General features: G+C 36.7%; 1 protein-coding gene across 1 annotated transcript in view; it reads left to right on the top strand.

Moving 5' to 3' along the window:
* TMTC2 (transmembrane O-mannosyltransferase targeting cadherins 2) overlaps window positions 1-27,692 on the top strand; it is a 539,622-nt gene that overhangs the window by 255,152 nt on the left and 256,778 nt on the right. Inside the window, exon 3 of the mRNA XM_044679175.1 lies at window positions 5,726-6,554. Coding sequence (XP_044535110.1) covers window positions 5,726-6,554 — 829 coding nt within the window. The remainder of the gene's footprint in view (window positions 1-5,725; window positions 6,555-27,692) is intronic.

Below are 27,692 nucleotides of genomic sequence, written 5' to 3'. Positions count from 1 at the left end.
TTAATATCTATAATACTCTATATTTTGTGTGAATGTGTGTGAGGGATACATCTACACTTAACCCCTCTATGTACTTTTATTTTTTTCTTCTCCCATCCATTTACTCAGAGTTCTGAACATGATTTAGATCTTCTAGAGAAAAGGACAAGGAAGAAGCATTTATTAGGCACCCTCTTTGTGCCAGGCACTATGTTAAGTGCTTTCCACTTCCTTTTCCCTCTTGAAGTCCAGCTTTGATCTCAACCCATGTTTTAGAAAGATCGCCAAATTTAGATTTTTTTCCCCTCCCTTTAAAACCTTGTCTTATCTTTGCTGAAACTCTTGATTGTAGACTTTGTGATTCTCTCCAGATTTAGTTCTCCTTTAATGTTCTCAACTACTCTTCCTCAGTGTACTCCACTCTAAAGTGTACAAAGTATTCCGACACTGTCTTCTGCCTTCCATGTGTCCATATTTAAACATTCACCAATACTTAGTTCCTAACTTTCTACTCTTTGCTATCTTATCTCCAAGTAAGATCTCTGACCAGAGCTCCATTGTCAGATTGTCTATTGCTTCCTGTCAGATGTTTCCCCAGTTTCCCCATAACTGACACAATATTATAGTGTTTCAACTAGAAATTTTATAGTTTCTTATGATATACCCATCGAAAATAGAGATATATAGATCTAAGGAATAGTGTAGTTTGGTAGATTCAGAATGAATGACTGAACTGAAAGATTGGTAATTAATAAGATATTGATTTTTTTTGGAGCAGCCTTATGGATTTTCGTGTGTGTGTGTGTGTGTGTGTGTGTGTGTGTGTGTGTGTTTTGAATCATTGATATGGTTTTATTCCAGATAAGACAAATAACAAATTGTGTAGGAAGTAGAACTGAGAGGGATGTAGGATGACAAGTTGGGATTCAGTATGTTTTGACAGGCTAGATTCTATAAGATATCTTTGATAAGGATGAATGTGAAATTTTACAAGTGAGTCAAACGACCATCAGAGCACATATTTGATATGGAAGGAAAAAATTTATATGAAGATTTTAGGGATTAAAAAAAACACCTTTCATCTTAAAATTGATACAAGTATTGCTTCCAAGGCATAAGAGAGGTAAGGACTAAGCAGCTGGAATTAAGTGACTTGCCCAGAGAGACACAGCTTGGAAGTGTCTGAGACCTGATCTGAACCTAAGTCTTCCTAAGTCTAGGTCTGACACTATTCACTGAGACACCTTGAACTTAGAGATTTAATGAATTATAAAATCAATATAAATAAACAGCATGAAGAGTGAGAATCTAATTTTATGTTTAATTAATGTCTAGGACAAGGGAAGTTACAACACTGTTTTACTCTAGGTTAGACCATATAAGAAGAACAAAAACATTTTTATTTTCCTAAAAGGAAGAAAGCCTGGTCAGCCAAAGTGTTATTTATTTTCATTTTATTTTAAGCTAGCTATTTGACACTTTCATTTTTATTTGATCTGGTAACTGTAATCAAGTATGATTCTTCTGATTACTTAGCTTAGCAGAGATACAATGTGATCTAGGGTATTGGAGGGAACAGAAGAAACACACACACACAAACATTTAATTTGGAATCAGGAGAGCTTGACTGAATCCTAGTTTTGTCACCTTTTGTTTATGTGATCTTAGACAAGTCATTTTCTTTTGGTGAGTTTCAGTTTCCCTCTCTGTAAAATGAGAGGCTTTAACTAAATGATCTATAATAGTGATGGGCAAACTTTTTTTTTTTTTAAACCCTTAACTTCGGTGTATTGTCTCATAGGTGGAAGAGTGGTAAGGGTGGGCAATGGGGGTCAAGTGACTTGCTCAGGGTCACACAGCTGGGAAGTGGCTGAGGCCGGGTTTGAACCTAGGACCTCTTGTCTCTAGGCCTGACTCTCACTCCACTGAGCTACCCAGCTGCCCCCGATGGGCAAACTTTTTAAAGAGGGAGCCAAAGGAAAGGAAATGCTCATCTGTCATTCTGTTTCTAAGGCAACTCTTTCGAAGTTTCATTGTATTTGTCAGATTAGGAATAATGTTGTGGTGGGATAGTAATTTCAGGGGGCCACATCTGGACCACTGGCTGTATAGCTTGCCCATCACTGATTTATAAGGTTCCTTTTAGTTCAAGATGTTATTATTATTATTATTATTATTATTATTGTGTTAAAAGAAATAAACAGAATGCTCTCAGAAAAAAAACTATAAAGATTTATATTAACTGATGTGAAGTGAAGTGAGCAGAATTAGGACAACATTGTACACAGGAACAATATTGTATGATAATCAACTATGAATGACTTAACTATTCTCAGAAACAATGAGCCAAGATAATTCCAAAAGACTCCTCTGAAAAATGCCATCTGTCTCCAAAGAAAGAACTGATGGTATTTGAATGCAGATTGAAGCATACTATTTATTATTTACTTTCTTTTTATGTTTTTTATTTCTGTTTTCCTTTACATGACTAATATGGAAATGTTTTGCGTGATCCCACATACATAATATCTATCAAATTATGTTTCTTAATGAGGGGGAGGAAAACTAGGGAGGGAGAGAATTTGGAACTCAAAATTAAAAAAAAATTATCTTAAAAGTGTTTTTACATGTAATTGGGAAAATAAAATATAAAAGGATAAAGAAATGAAAAGATGTTATGATTCTAAGAGAATTATTTTAATAACCTGTGAAAGCCTTCCTTATATGTGGAAATTATGCTAAGCACTTGGGCAGATAGAACTCACATAGTTTATCTACAGGGAAAGGACAAATGCATTACAAAATCTCTCTCTCCTTTGAGCTCCCAGAGTACTTTGCAACTCTTTTTTATTAACTTCTATACAAGACTCTAATGTGTGTGTACATATGCTCAAAAACTTTTACATACTATTTGTTTGTATACCTATAGAAAAAGGACAGCTAGGTGGCACAAGGGATACAGCGCCAGGCTTGGAGTCAGGAAAACTCATCTTTGTGAGTTCAAATCTAGCCTCAGAAACTTACTCTGTGTATGACCCGGGACAAATCACCTAATCCTGTTTTCCTCAGTTTCTTTAGCTGTAAAATAATCTGAAGAAGCAAATGGTGAATGACCCCAGTGTCTTTGTGAGTTGGACATGACTGAAAATGACTGAACAGCAACACGTGTATGAACACATGAATACAGATTATAAGGATGATGTTAGAAATTAAGTCTTGTTATATTAGTTTAGAGATAAGAAGTAGAGAAGCTGGCTTGAGAAAGAATTGGAGTTTGAAACAGATCTGAGATAGTGTCAATTTAAAATGTTGACAATGTGTGTGGGAGGGGTAATGGTTTTTCTGGGGCAGTTAATCTCTCTGGGAGTGGCAGTTGGGCTCTCTTGGAGTCCTGGGAGAAGTGACATCTTCATTTCTCTCTCTCCTCACTGTCTGAGGTAGAAGGAAAGAAGGGAAAAACTTGAAGGAGCTTAGAGATTTCCTTTTTCAACTTGGGAAACACTAGTGCCTGCCTATTGCTTTTTCATAAATTGTTTTATCTCTGAGAAGACCAAAGAAAGACCTGGTCTTTGGTTTAGACTCTGAATCCACTAAGGCTCAGAGTCCTAACTTGGTTCTTGCTGAGGCTCAGCCAGCTGATCTTTGTTATTTTTATAACTTGTGGAGTCAAAGTTAAGAATTATATACTTCTTATAAGGATAATAGTATTAGATTATTGTAGAATAGGGAAATTTTGGGTTAGATCAGGAAGGATCAATGTAACTTATAGAAGCAGGAGAAGCAGTTCCTTATGGAACCAGGGAGTTTTATTTGGATGGAGTTAGAATCCCTTAGAGTAAGAAATCCTTTTATATCCTTATAGTCTCAATAAATAGTTTATTTGTGTATAACAAGTCTCTTTAGTGTCCTTGTGCCTGGCCCTGAAGAGAAGTTCATGTATGAGTTTCATTTCACTTATATAAACTGAAGATACTTTGAAAGCATAGCAAACAGAGTATTTAAACAGTTTATATCCATAATCATTTATAGCCATTATAGCCATAATCAATTCATTGCTCGTTATTTTTACAAGATGCATATATACAAACATCTATATACATTGCATGCTTTCATAACATATATGCCCTATACCCATGTATCCATACACATACTGCTCTACTAGAAACATTCATAAAAAGGATACTTATGCCACCTTAGATTCCTTTCCACACTTGGCACAGTGTTTCACTCAGTGTGGGTGAAAGAATGAAAAATCATTTATTGTTTACTATGTCCCTAATGCTGTGCTAATCTCCAGGGATTCATATATCATTGTGTCTCAGAGATCTGCTGTGAGTTGATGGATGGGAGCCAGTGTTGTGCAGTGGAAAGAGTACTGACTAGAATCAGGGCACAGATTCAAATCCTGTCATAGGTGATTATTTCCTGTATGACCTTAGGAAAGTTACTTCTTAATTTCTTAGGGCTTTAGTTTTCCCATTTCAGAAATGAGGGTGTTGAATTATGCTACCTCTGAGGTTCCTTCCAATTCTAGATCTGTGATCCTATGAACATATGTAGGAATCTATTTCCTCATCAATAAACAAGGTGGGGTGACCTTTACAGTTGATCTTCTAGCTCTAGATTGATAGATATTGGATGAAAGATAAGTAATAGATAGGTGATAGAGGAGAGAGAGAGGGAGAGGGAGAGAGAGAGAGAGAGAGAGAGAGAGAGAGAGAGAGAGAGAGAGAGACAATACATAGATAATAGATAAAAGACTGAAGTATAGATACATGGAGCAACTATTTGACACACACTCTATGGGAGTAGTGATAGTATTAATTTGATAACTGTGACCAGAACAAGAAGTAAAAGGGGGACTGGAGGGTGGCATTAAGGATTGATAGCAAGATGACCGAGGTAGACAAGGTAAACTGTATCAGCCATAAAGTGTAGTCCAGTGGTCTGATTTGAGGCTTGAGGCTGCCTAAATGAGAGTACTTTCAGATACTTGCCATTCAAAGCAGCTTAATTACAAGGTGGTTGGTGCTATTACTTTCCTAAGGACTAATGAAGGGCAGAGGAAAGAGGAGAAGAAGTGTTTGATGTTTTCCTGCGCTAAGTAAATATTTGCAGTACAAGATAAAATAAAACAAATGTTGGAACAAACAAATGAATTTATGGAGAACAGGGGTATCCTTTTTCCTCTCTTAGATATTTCCCCCTTTTCTGCCTGAAATAGCTGGAGGAAGCTATTTCATTTAGCAAAACGCAAATCTAACCTCATCAGGCCCCCCAAATTTGAGGTGTAAAGGCATATGGGAGTTATTATTAAGATTATCAAGTAGAGAAACCTGGAGAATCTTTAAAATCTTTGATTTGTCTGGTATAGGCAACAATATGGGGAAGTATATGACAGCACCATTTGTTAGCTCAGGTGGAAGATTGAAGACTGGATGCAAGGAGGGAGGATTCTCAGATGAAGCTTTGCTGTTTGCTAGTCAGACCCAACCCTCTTAAGTATGGATCTTTCACTTTTACCTGAAAGACAAATTAAAATAAACAGAAGATTCTGATAAAATACTTATGGTGAACAGGGAAGCCATAGTAGTTTTCCAACAGATGGAAATGAAGTAATCCATTTGGAATGTAATAGTGTGTTTTTCGTTGTTACAAAGCATAATTCAGCTTTGTAACTGAATATAAGGAATAGAAAATTGTTTGCCTTCCATTAAAAACTATTTTTCTGTATTATTTCTTTCAGAGGAAGAATGTGCCTCTTTTCCTCAGTGTTGGCTTACTAACTTTTTGGGGGACCTCACTTCTGGGGGCCCGACTCTACTGGATGGGGAACAAGCCACCAAGCTTCTCCAACTCGGATAATCCTGCAGCTGATTCAGACAGTGTGGTGGCACGCACTCTGACCTTCCTCTACCTGCCAACCAAGAACCTCTGGCTGTTGTTATGCCCAGATACCCTCAGCTTCGACTGGTCCATGGATGCAGTGCCACTGATAAAAACCATCTGTGACTGGAGAAACCTCCACACTGTGGCCTTCTACACAGGACTCTTTCTCCTTGCCTACTTCAGCCTGAGGAACCCAAGCACCAAGAGAGAGTGCAATGGAAAAGCTATCCCCAATGGCAAGCAGAATGTGAATGGGCACAGCTGCCACCCAGACGCAGAGTACCAAGACTCCGAGCCTAAGCCCAGCTTTTCAGAAAAAGTAGAAAATGGCATTAAAAACCATGTCCCCCAGCAGCCATCACTTCCTTCCACAGAGAACATCGTTGTCCTGTCGCTGTCTTTGTTAATAGTTCCCTTCGTCCCTGCCACAAATCTGTTTTTTTACGTTGGCTTTGTAATCGCAGAGCGTGTGCTGTATATTCCTAGTATGGGCTTCTGCCTTTTAATCACAGTAGGGGCTCGAGCCCTTTATGTCAAAGCCCAAAAACGTTTTCTCAAGAATTTAATTTTTTATGCCACAGGTGCACTAATTGTTTTTTATGGGCTCAAGACTGCCATCAGGAATGGGGACTGGCAGAATGAAGAGATGCTATATAGGTCAGGAATAAAAGTCAACCCAGCAAAAGGTAATCTTTCATTCCTTCATTCATCCATTGAAAAATATGATTTGTCTATCTTTCCCTGACTGATTTTTTTTTATCACATTTAAAGAAGAAAGAAAGAAAATATTTGCTTTCATTTCTTTTTATATCCAAGTTTCCCTTCTAAACCAGATGGATTATAAACCAGATTGATGGTCATTTGATGTTCCTATAATTCAAATATGGAGTTGTTCTCCTGCGGTCTTGAAATAAGCTTGCTCAAAGTGTTTGAGACCTTTATGGAATTTGGAGATCATTTTGGTACCTAAATTCAATATGTGGTGGGAGGCTGAGTGGTTGGTATTGAGTCAAAGGACTCCAGTTTGCCTCCCCCCTCTGACTTTGGGCAAATCATTGATCCTTAATTTCTTTGTTTGTAAAATGTGTAAACCTGACCTCTGAGATTCCTTTCAGGCCTAGATCTATGCTCTCATGAACATCTCTAGCCTTAGTTTCCTCATCTGTCAGTATGCTTGGCATGAGTTGTTCACCCATTCCTGACTCTTCATGACCCCATTTTGGTGGTTTTCTTGGCAAAGATACTGGAGTTGTTTGCCATTTCCTTCTCTAGTTCATCTGAGAGATGAGGAAACTGAGACAAACAGGATTTAGTGACTTGCCCAGCTAGTTGGTATCTGAAGCCAGATTTATAATCTGACCCTCCCGATTCCAAGTCTGACAATATAACCATTGCATCACCTCCCTGCCCTGCCTGGCACATAGTAGGCACTGAATTATTGCTTCTGGATTGATTAATGTAGTCCAGATGGTCTCTGATATCCCTCCTGGCTCTAGAATGAAGACTATAATTCTAGAAAGATCCTTTCATATCACATACTAAAAGTGACCTTTCCTCACTCAAATTCACGATAGTGCCTTTGATTATAAAGTGTTAACCATGAGACACACAGCAAAGTCTTGACAAGATTTGGATCTAAAACTGACCCTGGTTTTTTGAAATTCTATTTCCAGGTGTCAGAGTGCCTATGTGACAGAGATTAGTCTCCAGTGGTTTTCTACCAGGCAGAATAATGAAGGTGTTACCAAATTCTTCTGAAATTGCTATGATTTAAGAATTACTAATTGATTGGGGGAGCTGACTCCCTTATCAAATAACTTAACAGCAAAAGGGCTGTTGGCGTTTGAACGTTTTCCTAATTTGGAAAAGGAAATCAACTCATCCCAGCATCCATAGCTAGAATGACAACAAAAAATGAATCTGGATTTGAGGCATTTTAGAATGATCAACCTCTCTTATTGTGGGCTGATCTCGTTTGGGGAATGAAAGGATGAACAAAACTAGGAAGCATTGCAATGAAAACCACTGTTTCTACTGCCTAAAAACAGCTTACTAAATGAGACCCAAAGCTCTTATTCTTCATGAGCCTTTTAAAAATCTTAAAGCAGTTCTCTATGCATTTGTGCTTCATGATTTTGGTTGTTTGCCATTTTAAGTTATGTTTGGGAATGTTTGGGAAACACAAAGGTATTTTCCTTGATGTTCATTTCAGCAATTTTTTTCTTTTAATATTTCTAAGACAGCTTTGTATAGTGGAAGGAATGCTGGATTTAGAATCAGGAGAACTGGACTCAGATTTTAACAGACTAACTATGTGACCTTGGGCAGATCACTTAACAATTTTCAGCCTTTCCTCATCAGTTAAATGGGAATAATAATAATCTTACTATCTGCTTCATGCACCTAGGTGGCACAGTGGTTAGAGTATTGAGCCTGGAGTTAGTAAGACTCATTTTCCTGAATTCAAATCTGACCACAGCCATTTACTGGCTGTGTGACCCATAGTAAGTCACTTAATCCTGTTTGCCTCAGTTTCCTCATCTGTAAAATGAGCTGGAGAAGAAAATGGCAAACCACTACAGTGTCTTTGCCAAGAAAACCCTAGACAAGGTCATGAAGTTGGACATGACTGAAAGAAGTGAATAATTCTTGCTTCCTTTCAAAGCTTTTGCTGTATATATGGAGACTGAAGGAGAAGTATGGAATGTTTTGTAGAAGTTTAAGTACTATGTGGGATATTCCAAAAATCTGAGCATAGTTTTATGCTTTATTAACTCAAAACTATAGTACTAAGGCTTGGGGATACCCTGTATGTAAATGTGAATTTTAACAACCATTCTTTTTTTTTCAAACCTTACTTGCCATCATTAATTCCATGATTGATTCCAATTTATTTATATAATTTATAATTTATTATATATATTATATTATTTATAATTTATAATCCAAATTATTTACAAATTATTGGTTCCAAATAAGGGCTAGGCAATTGGGGCTAAGTGACTTGTCCAGGATCACACAACTAAGAAATGTTTGAGGCTAGATTTGAACTCCAAACTTCTTGTCTCTAAACCTGGCTTTCAACCCACTGAGCCAACTATGTGCCCCTTTAAAATAGTTTTTACTCAAAAGGGGTAGTAAGGTAGTGGGCAAGGAGCTGTCCTCAGAGCTGAGTTTAAATCCTACCTTAATAGCTTCTGGCTGGGTGAAGTTGGACAAATCACTCAACCCTTCATTTTCTCCAGGTAATTCTCTGAGTCACAGAGAATGTTGATGGTTTGCATTAGCTGAAGAAGTTACCATCCATTGCTGATGGAATCCTAGTCCTGGACCCAAAAGAAAAAAACAACCTCAAATAAATCTGCTAGCACATAAATATTTGAAGACTTTAATTATGCAGGGAGCCATGCTTTCTGTGTGAGTATTTAGTTCATGTTCATATTGCTTTCCCCACTTGATAGAACAGTATATTCAGGATAGTGCCTCATTCTCAAATGGCTAAGAAACGAAAGGAAAGCCCCAGAGAAAATCGACCCTGGCAGGTTCAGTTAGCAAACATAACTGTTTTCTTAAGCAGTGGTTCTAATTGCCCACACTCCTATAGAGTTGATTAAAGGAAAATAGATAGCGAGATTCCAAAGGAGAGCCCACGCACTTAAAAGGGGCCAGTGTTTACCATTACTGAGCACTGCCTGGAAAAAATAGACTTCCTGTGGCTTTGCTCATTAGTGAGTTCTGCCCAGGTTATTGATCATCTGAGCTCAAACCCAGCTACAAAAAAAAATCATGGAGTTGGCAATGGAATGTGATCCCTTTGAAAATGGGAAGTGAGTACGTCAATCAAGGGCCTTCCCTGTACTTGGTAGCTACTTTTCTGTAATTCATTTGGCAGATAATATATTTTGGTTTCATTACTTGGACTCTGAGATGCCTTCCGGAGATTTCATGACACCATGATATACTTGAGGAAAGGGGGAAAAAAATCCAATCTGTAAATTACGTTACACTTCCTGGGTCCCTGGTTAATAATGATACTGCATCTGATTTTATCTAATTATGTTAACTATGCCCAAATTATGTAGAAATGTAAGTGAAGTATTGCTACTTTCCTTTGTTGAGTCAGTTGCCTGACTTGTTCATTCTGCCGACAGAATAAACCAAGCTCTCCATCTCCAAAATACTTTGATGTAATAAAAACAACACTGGATTCAGAACCAAACGATCTTGGTTGATTTTCAGCTCTGCCACTCACTAGCCCTGTGAACACTGGGAAAGCCCCTTCTCTTCTGGGGGGCTCTTTTCCTTTACCTATTATAGAAAGGGATGGAGAATAACAAGCTCCAAGATATCTTCCAGATGCAAATACTTATGGCTCTAACTTGTATCTCCTATATCAGTGATAGATACTCTATAATTATTTAATGAATAACTTCTATTAGTGTTTGTGAATGCCTAGAATAAATATCTATTTGCATGTTTATATGATGCATATATACACATTTTGCCTATACATATGTTTATATGTTTATTTCTGTATGTATGTAGTTGTGTACATGTGTTTTTATGTGTGTGTATATGTTATAATTTTTATTGTATTTACCAAGCCAGGCATTTTGCTATGTTCTTTAAAATTATTATCTCACCCAATACTCTGGAGGAGTAGGTGCTAATATTATGTCCATTTTATAGATGAGAAAACTGAGGCAAACAGAGGTCAACAAAGTGACTTGCCTAGGGTCATAGATACTGTGTCTGAAACTAGATTTGAACTCACATCTTCCTAAGTTTGCTTTAGCACTTTATTATACCATCTAGCTTCACCTTTATCTCTCTGTCCTGCTTTCTCCTCTTCCTCCTCCTCCTTTTTCTTTCTTTCTTAAAAAAAAATCCTTACTTTTTGCCTCAGTAACAACTCGTAAGCCCAAGGCAATTGGAATTGATCGACTTGCCCCAAATCACATAGTTAGGAAGTATCTGAGGCCAGATTTGAACCTGGGTACTCTTAATTTCAGGCTTGACATTTTATTCCCTGAGCTACCTCACTGTTCCCCTTCTTCTTTTTTCTATCTCTCTCTCCACACATAAGCCTGTACATGTGTTTATGTATGAATCTGATAATAATTGTTCATTGCTGCCTTGTCCCAAAGGAAGTCAGGTCTGTGTGTCATGGGATCCTCCAAAAAAGGTAGAAAATTAGGAAAAAGTTCCCTGCTCTGAAGATATTTAAAACTAATGAGAGAAGTGACTTTAGACTGCCAAAAAGGTTGAGGGGAACACATAGCCCATGTGAGCAGTGCTATGCTTTTGCTATCTCCCCATGTCTTAAGATATTTCAAAGCCTGCATAGATCCTGGGGGGTGCCTTGATGCATCACCCTGGAAAGGTCTCATTTTGGATTCGATGCCCCTCTTCTGTGACAGAAACTTCTATTTTGATATAAGGTTAGTTCTTTAAAAGCTTGATGTTTCCATTTCTCTTACCATAAAAATGAGGATGATGGTGCAGGCTACTGGGATGTTTTCCAGTTGAGCTATTCCCTGGGAGTAAATCAGATGCTTCTGGAAACCAATGACACTAGTGCTCACCATGTTTGGCATCATCAAGGACGTGGCGAAGGCCACTGGTTTTTTATGCTGTCTGAGGCAAACTGGACTAAATGTAAGCCTCTATACAGGGCAGAATCTAGGATTTGGAGCAATGTTTTCAAATTGATTTTGGTTACCTTGGTTTATTCTATAAATATTTGTTATCAATGTACAAAGCTCCTACTTATTCTCATTAATGGCAGTCTTCCTGAAGAGTTAATCCAAGCCTTCTAACATACTTGGTCTTCTACAAGTTTATCTTCAAATATATCTTATATATAAAAGTATATATATATATGTATTTTTATATGATATATAACGTTTCATTGATTGATTTCTTTTTTGGGGTTTTGAAAGCATAAGCAGATTTTGCAGATGTTATGCTATTTCCTGTAAAAGAACAAGATTTTAAGCTACCTAACCCGTCAGGGCACAGGTCTTTGATTTTCTTGTACGTTGTATTGGATGGGCTGTTCATTCATTCTACACATGCTGCTACCTGGCCTTCTTTCGGACTCCTGGATCCCGGTAACAATGGCCAATCATTAGCAGATTGCATACAAATAACTGGGAGGTAAAATTTGTATCAAATAACTACCACCGAGTGTGGATAGTTGAGGAATGATCGATGATTTTAGATTTCTCAAGCCACAAGTACTGCCTCATTAGCAGAAACCAATTATCAAGGAAATACTAGACAAGGTTGATTACTATACCTCAGTAGTGTCTAAATGGCTGTTTATATTTGGGCATTTTTGTTCGAGGCAGAGGGGAATTTTCTCTTTGGTTACTGGAGTAATGAAGAGGCCACAGAATCTTTGGAATTTTCATTCCCCTTTTTAATGAGTGGTTGAGATAATGAAATTGGACTAGCATTTGTAAAAGGAAAAAATAAATTCCAAGTACATAACAGAGCTTTCCATGGAAATGAATACCCTGATTGACAAATTGCAGGAATAGCATTCTTTATGGCAAAATATTATGTGACTGATATGAAATCTAACTACTCCTGAAATTATATTTTTGTTATATGCATCTCCTAAATCAACTATAAAATTTTTATTTGCCCTATATTATGGGATGCCCCATAAGTTGGTTTATAAATAGTTAAATAAATAAACGAAAGCATAAAAAAACAGCCCCCCACCCCCAAAAGGCAGAACTTCGAAAAGGAAACCACTGTCTTATTTCACACATGTCTTGCATTCATTCGAGACTTTGCCTGTGTCATTTGGAACAAGCTGAAAGACAATCCTCTTCTAGTGTCTAAAATCCCCAGGATTATGGAATGACTGTGTTGATTAATTAGAAACCCATTCACAGAAAGAGGTAAGAGTCAGTGAGGTAGAGAGAGAAATCTTCAATGTGAGAAAGACTTGACTTTTAAGTTCTGTCTGACAGATCTGGGCTGTGGGATCCAGGGAAGGACAGTCAGCCTCCTAGAATGCACACAACTCTCCAATACTGTTAGTAAGAGAAGAATCAATTTGTATTGATAAGGGAATAGTCTCACAGTGTGAGCTTTCTAAACTCTTGAAATCACAAGCCGCCTCTCCCCCCTGAAAATGTTTATAGTTGTCATTGATAAAGGCAAACTATAAATTGGAAGGATGACTGGTTAGTTAGCTAATTAGGGTCTAATTTAAGGTTAGACTGTCAGTAACTTCCCACTTCCTATTTATAGAGCCATTTGTGATTTTTGCTAATGATGATATATTTGAATTTTCATAGGAATGTTTTCCTTTTATGACTGGGCAAGTCATTTAACACCCATTGGCTAGCTCTCATTGTTCTTCTGCCTTGGAACCAATACACAGTGTTGATTCTAAGATGGAAGGTGAAGGTTAAAAAAAAAAGCAAAACTTATTTGTAATCAGTGATGGATATTATCAATATAATGAAATCAAAAGTTAATGCCAGATATTGAATTCTCTAGGATAGAGGTTCTTAATATGGGATTTCATTCTCATATATTGATACATATTTAGCATCTCAAACATCCAAATGCGTATTTTTCGTCAAAGAACTTGACATAAAACTTTAATTTATTAACTTGCTAATGTTTGAATCAATGGGATCTTAGAATTTGCTTTTTTTGCATGGTTATATATGTATATGTGTGTCCTAACTGATATCAAAGATACTAAAATGAATGCAGAAGCATTATTTTGCTAATCTTGGACAAATCATATAAATTAAAATAATTATTGGTCTCATTTTGCAGATAAACCTGAAACAGATAAATTAAGATGTTGTGGATAATAAATGCTTGGCAAATATTCATTGGATGGTAGTTGAATCAATTATGAAAGAAGGTAGAGAGGAGTCCCCTCTCCCCCTTTGGTTACTGATATGGATGCCACAGAATCTTTAGAATTTTCATTTCCTTTTTTAAAATGAGTGCTTGAGATAATGGAATTTGACTCAGAAGAGTTAGTTGAGTGGCAAATTTGTATTAAAATCCCAGATTTTCTGATTTTTATTCAAGATCTTATTGAATAGATTAGGTATTTTTTAACCTTTTCTGCATATTGTACCCTTTCTCATTCTATTGAATCCTATGGATTCCTTTTCAGAATAATGCTTTTAAATAGGTATAATAAATATATGTATTGCAAAGGATATTACTTCTATTGAAATAAGAATGTAATTTTTTCCTACAAACAGTTTTTATGAGTCCAATGAAATATGGACCCATATTAAGAACCTCTATTCTAGAGTATTCAATATCTGACATTAACTTCTGCTTTTAGTATATTTGTAAAATCTGTCACTAATTACAGATGAGTTTCATTTTATTTAAACTTTTATTTTCTATCTTAGAATCAATACTGTGTATCAGTTCCAAGGCAGAAGAGCAGTGAGGGCTAGGCAATTGGGGTTAAGTGACTTGTTCCCATAGGTGGGAAGTGGCTGAGGTCACATTTGAACTCAGGACCTTCTATCTCTAGACAATCCACTGAGCCTCCTAACTTCCCTATATAGATAAGTTTCATTATCTCAACTACTCATTAAAAAAGGGAATGAAAATATTCCTATATATTCATATATATATATTCATATAGAGTCCTATGTATTCGTATAGAGTCCTAGAAAAGTCAGACCCATTAACAACTTCCAAATACATATATCAGATTTATAATTTTACTTTTGAGAACAATTTAAAATTCAAATAAAATTTAAACCAAAATGGAAGTGAAATCACTAAGAATTTTATATTTCAATTTTTTTTCAAAATAAATATTCCCTTTCAGATATATAAAACTTATTTGATCAGTCAGTTTTGGTATTATGTGGCTAACTATAACCTCATTTGTATTTGTGTAAAAAATCATGCTATTCACCAGTTGAAAAACATACATAGGATAGTTATTTACTTAAAAAAAAGAGACAATTCAATCAATAACGGAACCCTGGCTAGATTTGCAAAGGCTGGTTGGGCTGAAATGAAAGGAAATTATAAAATTCAGTTGCCATATTGAATACTGGGAAGTTTTAAGGAAAATTTTTTACCTTTTTAAGGTAAAATTTTAAGGTAAATAAAAACATCCTATTTTAAGGATAATTAATACACATTGCTATATTTGGTAATCCTATTAAGAGGTATATTCTAATATGATTGGGAGGAAAATATCATGAGCTAAACTTCAGTTTCCATAGAATATGATGTTACAGACTTCTTTATATTTTTTTTTCTTTTGAATGAAAGGAGGAAGAGGAATAATGGAAACAGGGAGACCCCACGGAGCAGGTCATTTTTCCTATGCCTTACAGAGGAAAATTTAATAGAATTTTAGAGTTGGAAGGGATCTCAGAGATTTTGGTGTTCAACCTAGGAATCTTCCATATGACATCCCAACTAAAAAATAAAAAATAAAAATAAAAATGATAAAATACACAAAATAATATACGGTATAAAAAAGAAAAATTAAAACAAATAAAAATTTTAAAAATAAAAAATAAAAATAAAGCAAAAAATAAAATGAAATGCAGATTGAAAAAGATATATGACATCCCAAATAGTTGGTCATTCAAGTCTCTGCATGGCAGTCACTAGGGAAAGTGAGTACACTTTTTGCTCAGACAACACATACTACTTTGTTGCTGTTTGGTTGTTTCAGTTGTGATCTACTCTTTGTGACCCCATTTGGGGTTTTCTTGGCGGAGATACTGGAGTAGTTTACCATTTTCTTCTCCAGCCCTTTTTATAGATGAGGAAACTGAGGCAAACAGGGTTAAGTGACTTGTCTGAGATATAGAGCAATTAAGTATCTAAGACTGGATTTGAACGCAGGTCTTCCTGACTCTAGGCTCAGAGCTCTCTCCACTTCACCACCTAGCTACCATGACATTCCACTTTAGGGAAACTGTAGTCATTAGAATCTTTTTTCCTTACATCGAGTCTACATCTACCTCACCACTATTTCCACTTGTTCTGCCTCATGGGGCTAAGGAGAATGAGCCTAATTCTGTTTATGTGTATGTCCTAATAAAGGTATTCCTCTGAGGTATTGAGGCTAAGTGTTTGATGCTTATAGGGAACAGGCAGTAATGTTTTTTAGTAGAGATCCTGTGAACTTAAAATTGAAAAACAACAGAGCTTCCAAGACTATAAGAATCAAAACAAGCTTGCCAGGAGCTGCTATCAGCTTTTTTGCAGCCTGGAAATTTTTGAGTGAGCATCCTGGATTGGGCACCTCATCGAATCCCTAGTTCTAAAAGAAAAGACAAATATAAATATAAATATAAATATATACATACACATATATGTATATATTTTATAAATATGTAACAAATATATAACAAAAAATAAATAACAAAAATATTTCTGAAAGCACACTGATACTTATCGGAAGTTTTGTTAGAAAGCTAAGTGGCCCTGTTTTGAATATAGACTTTTGTTTTAAATAATTATTTTCATATGATATTTCTGATTGGTGTCTAATAAGAATTAGTTATGCAAATTGTGAAGCTGTAGCTTACTTATAAAGGTTTTACTTATTTGAGATGATGGCTGATAATTGAATTTCTTAGGCTCCATTCTCCAGAAGAGAATTGGTTGAATAATCTAAACTATCTGCATCCATGCAAAATGCATTTGGTAAAATCATGGGTATAAATACCTGAGAAGACTAATGGATAGCGAAGGATTCCTTCACAGATATCATGGCTTCTTCCACCTACTAGTTTTATAGGAAGAACTGTGTATTTGTGGATGGTAAATATTCAGGGGATCTTATGTTTAATTTTCATTTGTTCTTATAGCTCATTTAAAAAATTAAAAACTTTAAAATTGGCATTTGGAATTTAGTTCTAGAGTGATTAAAAAAACAAACAAACAACCTTTAAGTTCCATCTTGGAATCCATACAATGTATTGGCTCCAAGGCAAAATAGAGGTAATGGCCAGGCAATGGGGGTTAAGTGCGGTGCTCAAAATCACACAGGTAGGAAGTACCTGAGGTCAAATTTGAACTCAGGATGTTCTATCTCTAGACCTGGCTCTCTATCCACTTAGTTGGTCCCTAGAGCACTGTTTTTTTTAATGTCATTCCTATTAATTTTGAGACTTTGAAGGAAGCAAGTTTTGAGACACAGGCTTGACTTAGATTAGATCGAATATATGTATACGTATATTCCTTTTAATTGTCTAATTATTTTCGGGATTGTAGAATTAGAGGTGGATGGACATTAGAAGCCATATGGTTCAATCCCTTCATTTTGCAGATAATAAAACTGAGGTTAGAAAGCTTAGATGACTTACCCATATGTAGTAAGTGAGAGTTGCAGGGTCTGATGCTGTCTTACACTGTTCCCTTCATCTGCAGCCTGGAGTCAATGCCGTAGTCTAGGCAGCCAGCAAAAACTCCAAATGTTAGTGCATCTTTATGTGCCCAACAATTCATGAAACTTGGGTTTAGGTGATTGGTAGAAATTTTAAAGGAGAAGATCCTTTGGACACATTATCCTTTACCCAGGCTCAGTGTCCCAACTTTGTGTTCACACTTAGCATGATGAAGTGCAGTTAGTATCCAGAGATCATAGACTTAGAATTGGATGTGACCTTGGGTCCCATTTAGTTTAATTTTCTTATTTTATAGTATAGAAAAAGATGTATGCTATAGTAGATAGAGTACTGGTCTTGGGGTTAGGAAGATGTGAGTTCAAATCCTACCTTAGATATTTAGTTGTGGTGTAATTATGCATTAAGTTATTTAACATTTCTAAGCCTCAGTTTTTTCTTATGTAAAATGAAGCAGTTGAACTAACATGAACTTTGAAGACCCTTCTAGTAAGTATGTGATGTGGACTTTGGTAATGGGTATTTATTATAAGGAACTCCTCCTTTCCTCCTCCTCTTCTTCCTTCTGCTTCTTCCTCCTTCTTATTCTGCTTGTCCTCCTCTTTCTTTTTCTCCTTTATTTCTTCTTCTTTTCCCTCTCTTTCCTTCTTTCTTCTACTTCCTCCTCTTCCTTTCTCTTTCTTCCTTTCTCTCTTCCTTCTTCCTCTCTTCTTCTTTCTCCTTCTTTTCATTTCCTCTTTCCCCAATCCCTTCTTTCCCCTCCTTCCTTTCCCCTTGTACTCCTCTCCCTTTCCCCTCTCTTTCTACTTCATAGAGGAGAAGTTGGAGGAAGAAAAGTTTAAAATTTGCCAGTTGAAAAAAAAAAAGAAACTGAGACTCAGAGAAAATAAATGTTTTGCCTAAGGTCTTTCTAGGCATGTGTGTATGGCAGAACCAGCATATAAATCTAGGTCATCTCACTACAAATCTAGGATTCCATCCACTGCAACCCAGTGGAATATAATCCAATCATTAGGGTTATCGATTTTTTATGGACCAGAGCACTGTCAAATCGTGCTCTAAATGAGGTCCCATTTTTTCCCCCCTTTCGGTTTCTAGTCATTCTTCTGTGGTCATTTCTTTCTTTAAAAAAATTTTCATTTTTAAAAATTCAAAGATATTTTATTTTATAAGTTACATATAATAATTTTCAAAATATGTTTTCCAAAATTATTAGATCAAAACCATCCTCCTTCCTCCTTTCCTTCCCTTTATCCACTCAGAGATGCTGAGCAGGTTGATCTGTATTATCCTGCAAAACATACTTCCATACTGGTCATTGTTGTAAGAGCATTTTGAGCATTACAGTATTTTGTTAATGGAAATTTATTATAAAGAGAGTGATATTGGATAATATCAGATGAATATCCCGTCACTTAAGTTTGTTGAATGCGAGATAGATAACTGAAGGCGATTTCTTCTTCCTGAATGAGATATATTTGTCATTGACGGACTAGAGTTTTCATCTTTGTGATTCAGAGATCATTCAAATCAAAATTTATTGGAGAAAACAGACACATTTAACCTAGAGAAGCCTCTGTGGTCTATTGGTATGTGAAGATTTATACATCAGAGAAATTAGATTTTTCTTTCGTTTTATGAAGCTAAGAACATTGGGTAGACTCTGTAGATAAAGATTTTAACTTTTTTTAAGGAAACATTTGCCAACAATATGATTAGTCCTGCAGTGTAAGGGACCACCTGAGGAGGCAGTAGCTTCCCCATCCTTGGCAGGTCCTTCATGGAGGCCAAATGACCCCCTTTTGGTGAATGTTGTAAAGAGTGTTCTTGTTCTGATGCCAACTAGACCAGATGGACTTAAAGGATAAAAATCATGTATTGAATCTCTTTCTTTCCTTGCTTCTTTCTGCTTTTGAGGATGTTATATTTCTTGCCTTTTTTCTTGAGGTCACCTAACAAAAAACAAACAAACAACTTTCCATTTAATTCTCCATTAAATAAATGCCTAAAATGTTCAAGGTACTATGAGTATGCCAGATTCTGGGGATATAAAAGGAAACAAGACTTAGGCTGACATGTTTAAGATGGATTAGATTTAATCTACTTGGCACCAGGGGGCAAAATTAGGCACAGTGATTAGAAATTGTAGAAGGGCAGATGTACTTTGAGGGTAAGAAAGCAGAGAAAGTTGCTTTAGACAAGCAGGAGGAAACTCAGGGTGAGAACCCAGGCTGTTTAGTGTCAGAAGTCAAGGGATAAGAGATGACACAAAGATGGACTATCAAGTGGATGTAGTAGTCAACTGTTTGGAATACTTGTGATAGGTCAAGGGGGATGAGCTCAAAAGAAAAGGGCCATTCCATTTGGAAATGTGATAGCAGTTGATGACCTTGGAGAGAACAATTTCAATGCTGTGTTTGGGACAGAAACCAGATTTGGCAATGAAAGAGTAGACAGGATGATTGCTTGAGGGGTTAGCAGGATGGAGGTTGCTTGCAAGGTCAAAGAAGGAACTTTTGAGATCCTAACCAGCTTTACTTTGCTTGTAGCATCCATGGTGTGTATCTGAGATATGTTAACAGATAGACATTTAAGATGGATTAGATTTAATCTACTTGGCACCAGAGGGCAAAATTAGGCAAAATTTGAAGTTTGGGTAGGATCCATATATTCTTCCTACCTCCTTTCCAAAATAAACAGGTCACTATATTTGTGAATAATATGAATTGTTTCTAAGGATGGTTTCAAGTAGAGTGCACCATAGTAGTTAAAGTTTGATTTAACTGTCAGTACTTATATAAATACTAGCAAGAATTTGGGAGTAAATGTGTTTCTAAGCTGCTTTAATGAAAACATTAGCATAGCAATTACTGGTATTGTGCAGAATCTCTGCATATCTGCATTTTTCCTTATCCTCCAATCACTATGACATTTGTGAAATGAATAAGGCACTTGCTTTATCAAAACTTTGTTATTTACCAGCCAGGAATTTCCCTCCCCCATCCAATATTCATAACTCTTTGAAACAATTTTCTGGAGATATTTGAACAGAGACGAGGTGATCTCCAAGGACCCTTGCAGCTCAAAAATTCTCTGATCTACGTCTTGATACTTGTGCAAAGAGACTCATGGGATCACTGGGCAACGGGATTTCAGTCATCTTGGTGGTAAAAGCTGCTGAATCTTATTTAAGTTTTTGGACTCAGCTTGTGGTAGTGGCTCACTTTTGAAACTTTAAAATGAAAATCATGGCTCGTAGGTACATACATAATAATAATGATGATGAAACAGTAGAAAAAATGTGGGTAGTTGATGATAAAAGTATCTCCTTCCTGGATGCATGGTGGATCAGGAAAACATGTCTTCTTATTAGGCTCTTTGGTGGTTATTACTCATATTTTAATGGAAATATATATGTAATGGTAAGATTTGGAGAAAAAATGACCTCTTAGGGTATTTTCCATTGCCTTTTGGCATAGTAAGGCTAAAAAAAGTTGGAATTCATTGACAATAAGATAGCTTAAAAATAGTGTGATGAGGGCAGCTGGGTAGCTCAGTGGATTGAGAGCCAAGCCTAGAGATGGGAAGTCCTGGGTTCAAAACCAACCTCAAATACTTCCTAGCTATGTCACCTGGACAAGTCACTTAACCCCCATTGCCTGGCCCTTACTACTCTTCTGCTTTGGAACCAATACACAGTATTGATTCTAAGGTGGAATATAAGGAAAGAAAGAAAGAAAGAAAGAAAGAAAGAAAGAAAGAAAGAAAGAAAGAAAGAAAGAAAGAAAGAAAGAAAGAAAGAAAGAAAGAAAGAAAGAAAGAAAGAAAGAAAGAAAGAAAGAAAGAAAAAGAAAGAAAGGAAGGAAGGAAGGAAGGAAGGACGAAAGAATGTGATATAATGAAGCAGATGCCAAAGTGTATTCTAGGGACTCCTTTCAACATATCTAAAGTCAAAACATTTTTTATAATAATGCTAAGATGTTTTCATTTCAAAAACAATAGATCATGATAGATATTACCAACATAAACAAGATCTCTCAGAGGGAGTCCTTAAGAATTTGTAAGAATGTAAAGGTGGAGGTCAGCTAGGTGGCTCAGTAGATTGAGAAGCAAGCCTATAGATGGGAGATCCTGAGTTCAAATATGCCAGCTATGTGACTCTGGGCAAATCGCTTAACCCCCATTGCCTTGCCCTCACCACTCTTCTGTGTTGGAACCAATACACAGTATTGATTCTAAGAAAGAAGGTAAACATTTTTTGTTTTATTTTTTTTAATGTAAAGGTGTCCTTAGACCACAGAGTTTGAGAGCTGTTGATCTACTGGACATAGTGTTGGCTATGGCATCAGCAAGATCCATATTAAAGCCATATTTTTGTGTGAGCATCAGCAACCCACTTAACTTCACTGAGTCTCAGTTTCCTCCTAAGTAAAGGGAGAACAATACAGTAATCCCACCTACCAGGTGTACCATCTAGTATATTACCAGTCCACTTAGTCTGTTAATCAGGATTTCATAGACTTCTTGTGAGGAGCAAATGAGATAACTGATTAAAACATTCTGCTTGCTGTTTCATTGCTTTGTAAATATTAGTAGAGAAGCAACCTATGGTGCCAACTTGCATCTCAAGAAGACCCAAATTCAGTTCCTATCATTGCCACTTAGTAGCCATGTGGCCCAACTATTTTCAGTACCTACTCTGTGCCAGGCAATGCTTTTAGCCTGATGGAGGAGACAGCATCGAAAGCACTTTGCACAAGCAAAATATAGAGAAAGCAAATTGGAAATAATTAACAGAGGGAAGGTACTAAGCATTAAGGGGGGAGTAGGGAAAGTTTCCTATAGAAGATGGGGTTTTAGCAGGGACTTGAAGGAAGCCAAGAAGCAGAAAAGGAAAGAGGCAAGCATTCCAGGCATGCTAGCTAGTGAAGAGATCCACAGCTTGGAGACTAAGCTCCTTGGAGGAACAGCAAGGATGTCTGTTGTATGGGGGAAAAAGGGGTTTTGGGGTCGAATATATTAAAAGATGGTTGCCAGAGGATTGAACAATTATCAATCCTCAATTAAGAACAATCTCAAGTCAAAATTGACTTTATGACACAGTAGGTAATTTACTATGATCCTCTAATTAATCCAGTTGGTCTAATTAACCCTTAGCCCAGAGTCAGAGGGCTAGAAGCCCGGAAGTGAATGAAGTAAAGCTTCATTCACAGAGTCTATTTAAAGAAGTTCCTTAAGAGAAGTTCAGGAAGATTCAGTCAGTCTTTAAACTCACCAAGGATTTCTTCTTCTTCTTTTTTTTTTTTTTAAAACCCTTAATTTCTGTGTATTGGCTCCTTGGTGGAAGAGTGGTAATTGTGGGCAATGGGGGTCAAGTGACTTGCCCAGGGTCACACAGCTGGGAAGTGTCTGAGGCTGGATTTGAACCCAGGACCTCCTATCTCTAGGCCTGACTCTCAATCCACTGAGCTACCCAGCTGCCCCCATCACCAAGGACTTCTAAAGAAGATATTGAAAGCAGTCTCACCAAGGTCTCAGCGTCCCAGCCAGCACTCCTCCACGAACCAGGAAAACTAGAAGATCTCCCTCACTAGCTGTCCTCTTCAACTGAAGCCTCTCACTCACTCAACTCCCTCTTTTTAAAGGGGTCACTTATATGTCACTTCCTGTGCCTCCATCCTACTTTGCGTGTCCAATCACAAAAGACACTTCTTATTAGGATGCCTGGGGGCGGTCAGTCGATACTGATTTGTCACCCACTCTAGCACATGTGGGCTAAGGACCTCCCAGAATTTGGAGGTGCTCTCATCTTTGGTGATTAAATCTAAAGATGGGCAGTGTAGACTTAATCCAATTATCACACTGTGTCATTGAATCTAAGAGTAGGCAGTAGCTTTAAGGTGTAAAAAAGACTAGAAAGAGAGATAAGACAGAGAATTTGATTCCTGATCCTGGCAGTCAGAGGGAGCCACTGTATGGAATAGATTGACATTTAAAACCTGTGTTTCAGGATAATTACTTTGAAAACTGAGTAGAAGATAAATTGGAGTGGGGAGAGACTAATGGCAAAGAAACCAACCAGCAGGCTTTTGCAATAGTCTAGGCATGAGGTTAGAGGGCTTCCAGTATGGCGGTGACATTTTTAGAGGCAAGAATGAGGTATGTTTGAGAGATATCATAAAGACAAAATCACCAGGCTGTGGCAACCATTTGGGTATGGGGGAAGGAAGAAGAAGAGAGAGAGGAATGAAGGATGATACCTAGGGTGCAAGTCTGGGTCATTTGGAATAGAGTGGTCCTCTTAACATTAATTGGGAATTTAGAAAGTGGGAAGTATTGGGAGAAAGATAATGAGTTCAGTTTAGGACATTAAGATATCTACTAAGCCTCCAGTTTGAGACATTATTGGAGATACGAGACTGATAGCAAGTTTACTTAACTTTGGTCTGCCTTAATTTCCTGATTTGTAAAGTGGGGATAATAAAAGCATGTATTTCACAGGGTCATTGTGAGAATCCCAAGAGATAATGTTTTAAGAGCATTTAGCACAGTACTTGGCACATAATAAGTCATTAATAAATGCTTATTTCCTTTCTTCCTTCTCTTTCTCCATGGGTCCCAGTTTCCTCAGTGTAAGATGAGGGAGTTGGATGAGAAAGAGAGAGAGAGAGAGAGAGACAGAGACAGAGAGAATGAAGAGGAGGAGGAGAAGGAGGAGGAGGTGGAGAGGGAGAGATCTATCCTGTGACTGGACTTTCTCATTAATTAAGGTATCATATTGAAAACATTACCCTGAGGGGTAGCTAGGTGGATCAGTGAATAGAGTCAGACCTCAAGTTGGAGGGACCTGAGTTCAAATACTTCCTAGCTATGTGACCCTGGCCAAGTCACCTAACCCTAAATGGCTAGCACCTTAGAATGCATACTTAATATCCATTCTAAGAAAGAAGGGTTTTTTGTTTGTTTTGTTTTGTTCTTAAAGATTACTCTGGGAGATTTGCTTAGGGAGATCCAAAGACATTCTGTTTACTTTATAGGATTGTGGTTTTAGGGCTGGAAGTGATATTAGGACCATTGAGTACAAACTCCTATTTTATAATTGAGGAAACTAAGGCACAGAGAATTTAGGAGACTTGACTGTTGTCAAGAAAACTATGAAGTGTCTGAGGCAGGAGTTGAATCCAGATTTTCATGAGTCAATGTCGAATGGCTCTGTATGTAGCCTACTGTGATCCCTTGGAGTTGTTGATAAACAGTCTCACAACAAATCTCCTTAGAATAGCAACAAGCAGAGGGATTCCAATAATCCTTTTTTCAGTATCCTTTGACGGGGCAGACTTTCTTTTAAATTGAGTTTATTAATAGTCACAAAAGAAGAACTTAAAAAAATGTTGAATGTATTATTTTTCAGTAATGTAAGAATAGAAAGTTCTGTTGCTTTTGTGATCCCAGCTACCTTCACAGCAGCCTCAGGGTATAGGTTGGAGGCATGTTGAGGTTAAATTACATTTTCTCCTGGGAGTTTTAGTTGACTTTACTGGAGCTCTAGGAAATTCTCCACTTAACTGTCTCCCTATACATTGGGATTTAAAAAGAGGCAATATAGTGCAGTGGAAGGAACATTGGCTTTGGAGTCAGAGGACATGGGTTCAAATTTCGTCTCTTACAAGGAATAACTCTATAACCTTGGTCAAGTTAGAAAAGAGATGGCGTCTGAAATCCCTTCCAAATGTAAATCTACTTTCCTTTGGGTCTATTCTCTGTGGTTTTCTTAGTGGGGAGTTTTTACATAGGAGTGTACATATACATGTTTACACATATGTATATGTACACGTTTGTATGTTCACACACATTTATACACATATTTTTGTATGTTTACACACACATGCACATATTTATATGTACACACACATATATACATGTATATTTACTTTTGCTAATAACATAGCCTGAGCATGATTTAGAGGACCAACATCATGAATTTCTGAGGCCAAAAAATCATTATCTGGAGACCAGCTTCCAAAGATGAACCTTTCAGAACTGAACGATAATCCCTTACCAGCCTAAGATTCAAAAGACTTTCAAGTGTGGCTTCATATGGCTCAAGGGAATTGAGAGTACTTATGAACATAAAATCATTTATTTTTGCTAGAGTGATTATATCCCAGATTATCACAAGAATAAAGAAATTATTAACTTAAGGGGGAAATGAAATGATTTTAAAGTAGGTGACTTAAAAAATGAATCCATATTATGCTTCATTGACATGAGCTTTTAGAACACCTCCATTCCATAAAAATAACACTTGAATGGGCAGGTCTTTCCCAGCATCTCGTATTGATTGGTTTGGAGTATATGTTGCACACAGAGCAAGACTTGGGTAGATAAATGTCCATGTATTTTGACTTGAGAGTAGTTGGAAGATCCCCAATCATCTCTCCCAAATCCCTTTTCCAATTCCCACTAATTTTTCTCCCATGACTTGCCTGTAGATCTGAGCAACTTTAATAGCTCTCAATTGACTGCCATCATTAAAGCTTTAGCAGAAAACTAAGCCTTAACAGGGTGAGACACAAGCTAGGTAAATTTTGATAGGCAGAAAATGTTAAACATCCCTAAAGAGATGAGAATAATAGGGGCCCAGAGTGAAGAAATATTGAATCCTCAAATGGCCATTTGTGATGTGAAGGCATGCGGTGTCTTGAGGTTGGGAAACAAAGCCAAGAATGTAGAGGGAGAGAGAATTCTTCAAGGAAACACTACAATATGGTAGTGCTCAAAGGAAAAACAAACCAGTTAACTTAATTCTCAATTGTGTCCAGAGTCAGACATATACAGGATAAAACATGTACACATGCAGATCCTCAGATATGCCAGTATTTTCATTGCTCAAAGATTTGATGACAAAATCAGCCAGATGAATGATTTCTAATCTTATGCTCCCAACTATTTTTGACTACAATGTTAACATTTCTTTTTTATCCTTCTTTTTTCAATATTTTATTTCCCCCAATTACATGTAAAAACAATTATTTGTCATTCATTTTCTTCAAAATTTTGAGTTCCAAATCCTCTCCCTTGCCCCTCTTCCCTCTCCCTGTGATGGTAAGCAATGTGATCTTGCATGTGCAGTCATGTAAAACATAAAAATGATACCATTTCTAGTGTTTTAAAGGTATTTCATAGACATAGACATAGTTTCGGATGAGAGAAAATAGTGACGAGACTCTTATCTTAATAAACATTCCATATCGTCTGTTATAAATATGCTTTTTTTTCCCCTCAAAAAGCTCAATATCTAGCTAATACAGTGTCTATGGCATTAGCCTCATTACATCTTTGGAATGTGGAAATATAATATTTTCTTGTCATTTCTTTTAAGGGCCTCCTTTCTAACAATTAATGAATGTAATTCCACAGCAAGACTACAGTGCCAAAAACTATTTAAAGCAGGGAATATTTGAATTTATCAAATTATTGCAAAAGAAACACTGACAGGAATACAGCAGAGCAATGCCCTTGATAAGACTTAGGCACACTATGAATCATCAGGCTTAATGGAGATTCCATTTTTATCACTTTTTTTACCTTGAGCTAGGTTTTTTTCTCCTTAAGTTAACATTTTCCTCTTTCAAAAGATAATACAGGATATAATTACACAAGAGAAAATAAATCATTTCAGATTTGTAAGTGCTCTCAAGTCCCTTGAGCTGTATGAAGTCACTAGCATACTTAAAAAAAAAAAGCCCCTGTGTTGACTAATGGAAGGAGTGAGAGAGCCTTCTGATTTAAATTAAAAACTCCAACTCAGAGGTTTATGATGAGCACCATGCATTAATTTTTCCCCAAATAATCATTTATTCACTTTTTATATAAAGGCAAAGAGAATAGCTTCCAAGGATAAAAGTCATGATTAAATCTGAGTTGTTACGTAAATTTTCGTTTTTGCCTAAATGGCATTTGCATTGCACCTTACTGGGCGACATTTCCTGAAATGCTTTTGTTGGACTTCTTTATCTCTTGGTAAATTTCCTTGCAGTCAAGGAAATGATTAACCTTCAGTTGATTAGAATATTGTTATATAATTTCCTTCTTAATATATATTGTATACATACAGATACATAAAAAAGCACATGTGTGCATATCTGTGCAGGTAACATTATATGGATGTGCCCACATACATATAACATGTGTATGTATGTATATGTAGCACATATGTGCCCACTTTAATTTAGCTAGATAGATATTTGCAACTAAAATCTTTAATCATTTTCTCCAAAGCTTGCTACTAACTACCAAAGAGTTTCCAGTTTTGGCTTTGATTTCATTATTCTTTAGGAGCTGAAAAGCTAGTTTCAAATGAACAATCCTTGAGATAAGGGGGCTCCAGTGACCCACCATGACACCTCATCAAGGATAAGGACGGTTTCTTTTTTG

This window comes from Gracilinanus agilis, chromosome 5 (assembly GCF_016433145.1).
Source record: "Gracilinanus agilis isolate LMUSP501 chromosome 5, AgileGrace, whole genome shotgun sequence".
NCBI classification, from domain to species: Eukaryota; Metazoa; Chordata; class Mammalia; order Didelphimorphia; family Didelphidae; genus Gracilinanus; species Gracilinanus agilis.
This window is presented reverse-complemented; position numbering and strand designations above follow the sequence as displayed.